The 6,942-nt window shown below is 39.1% G+C and overlaps 1 protein-coding gene across 1 annotated transcript; it reads right to left on the bottom strand.

Annotated features, from left to right (window-relative positions):
• Positions 1–2,225: 2,225 nt before the first annotated feature.
• On the bottom strand, positions 2,226–2,609 carry LOC145992332 (uncharacterized). Its single transcript, XM_083128714.1, has one exon. It carries the CDS (start codon positions 2,607–2,609, stop codon positions 2,226–2,228), a length of 384 nt encoding a protein of 127 aa, XP_082984840.1.
• Between the last annotated feature and the right edge of the window lie 4,333 nt (positions 2,610–6,942).

The raw sequence follows: 6,942 nt of genomic DNA, 5'->3' as shown, positions 1-6,942 counted from the left end.
ATGATCACCAAATCAAATGGTATAGGCACTCACAAACAAACTGGCATCATTGCAACATTCAAACCTAATTCTGAATTCATGGAGCCAATCATCTACAATCCATCCCCAACATTATATTTTCCTGTGTGCCATAATAGAATTGATAATATTGAATTGATGGTCACTAATGAAAAAGAAGAATTAGTTGATTTTGCTGGAGCCACAACAACTGCAATCATAGAGATTAACATTTAAATAAAAATACATACAATGGAAAATATTGAGAGTTATGAGCTACAATCATTCCCCCCAAACAGGAGGACATTTGCAAATTTAAATCAACCCAACACAGAGATTGAGGTTGATCTTGATGTAGGGGATGGCTTTATACACCCCCACAGAGCAGATCTATACATCAAATTTGATGTTGTAAAGTTCGATGGAAGAGATTATCCGGCAAATTCAAATATAAGATTGGTGGACAATTTTGTGCCGCATCTGTTCTCTGAAATTGAGATCAGAAAGCATGGTGTTGTTATAAACAGAGTAGATTCTCCCGGCATTACCTCCACAGCTTTGGCCAGTCAAAAATTATCTAAAACCGAGGCTTCTTACTACAAAATAGGTGGATTTGAGGCTGGTGATAAAATATTATCTAAAAATCACACAGTGCTGTTCCCCATGCGCCTGTTGCCAGGATTCTTCTCAGATTACAAAGATATTATGTGGAAGGGTGGTTTAAGAATTACATTTAGAAGAGCTGCCAATGATAATAATGCTTTGATGAGGTACAGCACATTAAACTCTACAGGGGAAGCTCTGCCCAATACCCTACCTGATGAAGGCAAATGCATTATTCAGACTATGGAACTAAGAATCCCGGTTGTTGAATATGAGGCCAGTTATTCTCTTAAATACAAAGCAGATATAATAAAAAATCCACAGATTCCTCTGCAATTTTATACATATCAATGTGTACAGAAGCCCGCAACTGGTTCTTATTATGAGTTTGATGCTACAAATTCATTCTCCAGCATACAATATGACATGCCTGATTTTGTAGTGGTATTGTTTCAGACTGGAAGACACAACAATCAGGAAAAAAATTCAAGTAGATTTGATAACTGCAACATCAAGAACATATATCTTAAAAATGGCAGAAATGAGGTCTTTCCTAGAGAAAATTACAATTTAGACATGTCCAAGGATGATTTCCTCAAATTATATGAGGCATTTTCAGCATTCAAAAGAGTCACTACTGGCAATACTGACATGTATTACACACCAGATGAATTCAAAACACGGAGACCCATGTTTGTAATCAACACTTCAAAAAGAAAACAAGTTGTGGTGAATGACAGGACAAACATTAAAATTATCTGTGAATTCCATGAGGCATTACCTGATGACACCATATGTAGTGTTATTCTCATAGGGGAAAAATCATATGTTTATGATGTAAGAAATGAGAGAGTCACGGAGCAATTCTAGAGGGTCTCTGCATATTGCATTGTCTTAGTACTAGATATGCAAGATGAGCCTGGTGTCCAATTGAACTTAAACCGGAAGTGGACCGGAAGTGGACCGGAAGTGGACCGGAAGTAGACCGGAAGTAAATATGTGTGGGTGGGTGTGGGTGGGTGTAGGTATGTATAGGTAGGTGTGTATAGGTGTGGGTGGCCTAGTTTTAAGTGTGGCCAAATAAAATATCAAGAGGGGCGTATTTTTGACAGGATTATGGACAACAATCTCACAGAAGTGCCTTTTATAAGTATAGGCAAATCAATCTGAGGGGGGTCATCCTTTCCGAAGAGCATTTTTACAAAATCTTGGATTAGACAGGGTTCCACACTTGAGCAATAGGCATGTTGAGAATTTTTCGGAAAGTATGAACCCCCCTCATACTTTCCGAAAAATTTTCGAAGGCATTTTTTACAAAACTCTTGGGTTAAGCAGGGTTCCACACTTGAGCAAAAAGCTCATATGGGCATGTTGAGCTTGTTTTAAGTGTAGCAAATCTGCATGAGGGGGGTTCATACTTTCCTGAGTTTATAGTATCGTCTTTTATACTACTCAAAACACTCTTCTTTCATTCTCTCGCTGACCTTTCGACGCACAAAGGTTCGCGTATTGCTGCCAAATAATTCATATTTGGATTCGTCGGTCCAGAGTACCCGCTTCCAGTTATCCACAGTCCAACCTAGGTGCGTTTTAGCCCACGCTAATCGTTTCATCTTGTTCACACGTCATAACAATGGCTTTCCAGCAGCTACTCTGCCATGCAGCCCTTCTTCAAGCAACCTATTCTTCACTGTTGTCACAGACACAGGCGTCACTCTGCTGTTATTCAAGGAAGCAGCGATGACTGGTGCCGTTAGGTGCCTGTTCTGTTTGCTAGTTACTGTAATATATCTATAGTCAGATGAAGACATTGCACGAGCTCTTCCACTACATGCACGGTCAGCATGACTGTTGGTTTTACGGTATTTGTCTAATGCACAATGAACACCAGTTTTGAAAATATTCAGTTTTCTTACTAATTCGCGTTCCGAATAATCTTCATTTTTCAGTGCACATATCACAGCACGCTTTTCAACCGAAATCACCTGTTCCCCACGATGACGGGCCATTTCACACATCTCCACTTATCTTGCACACCTCACACACAATAATGTGCTCGCAATGTTGCCTGCATGAACAGCAACTGACGTGGAGCCACTGACAAGGATGCGCAAGAGACTGGCTACCGTACTGACCGGTTTCAAGCACACAGCTGCAATGTTGCCAGCTTCAGCAACATTTTTGTCACTTTCCACTTTGCCAACCACATGCTACACATTCGGAAAAAAATTGGTTTCTAATCTTCCGAGGTTCAAACTAGACTACATTGTATTTTCCATGTACATCATTGTTACATGTTTCTTGTTCAGGAAACATTGTTTCCATACAACACTCCATACTGATTTTTTGGCCGTTTTTCATGGTGGTCTTAAACTTTTTGTCGGTAGTGTATAGGGGGGAAACTGCAGTCAAACACTTCTTTAAAAGTTTCCTTAAATCTGCGTGAAATGTAAAGACAGTTACTGAGAATTTTGCTACTTATAAATGTTTAATGTACACCGAAGGACCGAAAGAAAGATCTACGGGATTCTCATAGCACCCACACCGTTTGTGCATGTGACTCGAAATACTAGATTGAACGCGTGGCACGAGACAGACGGTGAAGAAGAACAAGCACGGGTATCGCCTGTCCAAAGCCTGTGTTCCACTGTTTTTGAAGGAAAGGTGGCAGCACAAAGACCTGGCTGCATTTATTCCTTCTCCCTCCAGTAGTCCAAGCTATACTCTGCATGTCGAAAGCGATACGTTAACGAACTTTTATGTTCAAGTAAAAAGTGAGAAATAACATTTAACCATTTCCGCATTCCAGCACGTTAGACCGTAAATCTGCGTCAGGCGTATTTTCATGGCAGACACGTTGAGTTCAAAATAATTAGTAGGTTGCATTGTGAAGACGTACTCTCTCCGCTATATGATATTATTTATGCTTCAACTGAGTTTTGATTCTGAAGATCAATAGTCAAATATAATCACGCAGTGTTTGTGTGCCGTAATTGCCATTTGCAAATAAGGCAAATGTAACTGATAAGATATAACACATGAAATATTAGAGCTAGCGAAATTATGAATATAAAGCTCTGTCAGAAAAATATAGTCCTGGCAGGCTGCAACGGAGATACATAAAACATTGAGCATTGAAGTCTATGATTGAGCGAGATTCCTCCAATAACTACCGTATTCTTGCAAGCCTTACCAGCAGAAAAGAAAACAACAAAAGGCAGCTGAACATAGCTATTCCAAGTCAATGGATATTTCAATATGACCCGAGGACTTAAACCATTCCATGTGAAGATGCGCCACACTATTATCGAGCAAACACAAGCTTGCACAGTGCCTTGTTCAAATTTTGGGATCATGACCTCATGAGGTCCACAACACATTCAAACCCAACCATTAACTTGTAGTGGAATCGTGACTCATCTAACCAGCTAAGTTTTCCCAGTCATATAGTGTAAAAATCAATGTGTCCGCGAGCACAAGTGAGACTCTACTACCGATGACGTGCTGTTAGGAAGGTCATTCCAGTAAACTGTTTGCGGCCGTCATATGCCATAAAGGCCAAATTTCGCTGGATTGACCTCACAGACAAGACTCTCGTAAGTCTTTAATTGGTCGTTATTTCAAGCAGTGTGCTTGTCTGTTAGTATGAACGATTGTGTTCAGAATGTCATTAACAGATGTTCTTACACGTTACATCCCTTACGATAGGTGAACTAGGATTCATAGTTCCGGTATTTTGTTCTGCATTTTGAGCACCTTGCTCAAGAGATGGCTGTACTTTTTTAAAAGTGCTGGAATTATTTGCTGTGTCAATTCAATGACAGGTAATTAAAAGATTACTAAGTTCCTTTAGGTTGCAATATTTTTTCGATCATGACACATTCCACCGAATAACGCTGTATGACATATTTTCAAATGTGCTATTACCTGTGGAATCTTGCTACGGCCCTGCGGTTACGGGCTACAAGCTGGACAGTCATAAAGTAGGATGATGCTCAAAGATTGCTACTGTGCTTGCATCAGCTTTTATGCTTTTTCTATTGTAGTACAGTAACATACTATGGGTTTTATACGTTGTTCTCACAATCACTGACATGTGCTATACAGCGTTATTCAGTGGAATGCTTCAATAGCTATTTTTATTGGTTACTTTGTTTGAATACTAAATTAAATTATATCTAATATTAAAAAACAGTGAAACTTTGGCATATATATTAATGAGAAAGACATCTACACATTTCATGGAACGAAAGTATCCCAATCACTGTAGTGCAAACATAACTATGATTTACCAGTGAATTAATATTGAAATATATTAGGGATGGGACCGATTAATCGCTACTCTATCGGTATCGGCCGATATAGGCATATCGGTGTATCGGTTTATCGGTAAAATTACCGATTATTTTACCGATCCGATATATCGATAAATATCTGATAGTTTAGTGCAAAATTCTGCCATTTTTGTTGTAATTTTTATGGATGATCTCCATTCCCTACTTTTTTAAAAAGTAAATGTCTAAATATGCAATTTCTCTTGCACTGCAGTCACTTTGAAACACACATTTTTTTAAGGTCAATGAACCTTTCAGGTTCTTCCGGGACCATTTCTAATTTTATATCGGATCGGTAGAATATCGGTTATCGGTATCGGTAAATTTTATATCGGCACTTTATCGGTATCGGCCAAAATTTCATATCGTCCCATCCCTAAAATATATATATATATATGTCTTACTACACAAAGATTCAAAAGATATGATAACATTTATAAAGCTACTTTGGACATTCCATGTAAAATCTACCAATTTCAGAAAAGATTCGAGGTCAAGATTTATTGATTTGGATGCATTTTGCCACGAAGTTTCAATCATGTCTGGAAGGCTTGTATTCCAAATATTACTTTCCTCAGATAAATAATTCTAAAGGTATAGCCCGTGGAAGAAGGTGGTAGTAGTACAGTAAATATGCCTTCTACCGCAACCCTGATTTTTCGACCTCTAAGAAAATCACACCAAAACCTCAAAAACTCACTTTCTCTCCACGTTCCGCGCCTCATTTATTGCGCTGACGATGTTTCACAGCGCAGAAAAGCAGTGATGAGTAAATGCACTTTCTCATCCTTGAAGGATGAATGCACCTTATCGTAATTTTCCAAGTCTGGGACCAATGATTATATATCGTGACCTTTGTAAACCTCTCGGGAACGGTGTGATCTCTCTGCCACACAAACACACACACGCACACACACACACACACACACACACGCGCGCGCGCGCGCGCCTCTCATTATTTATGTATTGTGACGCAAGCAAACAAACAAATAATAATTGTTTTTTTTAGGATTCCTGGCCCCTTTAACCTCGCCAGGGTGTGTGGTGCACAACCCAAAGAAAGGTTCTAACGGCTGCGGTTAGATAACCACACCTCTGTAGAGTTTCACGTGTTTTTTTTTCTCAAACTTCCATCAAACTCTACAGAGGACCTCCGTAATGCATGCAACGTGTACTAACGACTCTAGTGTTATTTGATGTTGTATTTTTTATATATAGAGTTTTATTGTGAGATAGATAAAAAATTATGTTTATTAATAATATTTTCTTGATGAAGATGGAGAATGTGTGTTACAAACAAATAAAGTTGCATGCTTTTTTTTTCCTAGTGTGTATGTATATGTGTTTTGATGTTCGACAGCATCTGAAACGATAAAGTAAAAAAATAAATTTATTGTTAATTTTCTCATGAAAAAAAAAGAAAATTTTGTGCAAATTCTGATTGTAACTGATTGTCTAGTGCTATAGTGCAAACTGATGAAAAAAAATGCTTATTGTAACTGATAGGATAAAAAAGATATTTTAACTGATCTGAACTAGTGAAATTCGTATTGTGCTATTGTAACTGATTGTGCTAGTACAAAATTCTTATTGTAAATTATTGTGCAAGAAAAGATGTTAAACCTGTTAAAACTGCTCCGTGACCCTCTCGTTCTTCACGTCGTGAATGAAGGATTTCTCGGCGACCAGGATGACGCTGCATAGAGTATCGGCAGGCAGCGCGTCTTGGAACTCGCAGACGACCTTGATGTTGGTGCGATCGTTGACCACGACCTGCCTCCGCTTCGTCGTGTTGATGACGGACATCGGCCTGTGGGTTTTGAATTCGCTGGGCGTGTAGTACATGTCTACGCTTCCCTCGGTCACGCGCTTGTAAGCCGTGTAAGCTTCGTAAAGTTTGAGGTAATCGTCTTTGGTCATGTCGAGGTTGTAATTCTCGCGCGGGAACACTTCGTTCCTCCCATTCTTGAGATCAACGTTCTTGATCTTGCAGTCGTCGAACTTGCTG

Source organism: Lepisma saccharinum, chromosome 9, assembly GCF_977018435.1.
Source record: "Lepisma saccharinum chromosome 9, izLepSacc3.1, whole genome shotgun sequence".
In the NCBI taxonomy this organism is placed as follows: domain Eukaryota; kingdom Metazoa; phylum Arthropoda; class Insecta; order Zygentoma; family Lepismatidae; genus Lepisma; species Lepisma saccharinum.
This window is presented reverse-complemented; position numbering and strand designations above follow the sequence as displayed.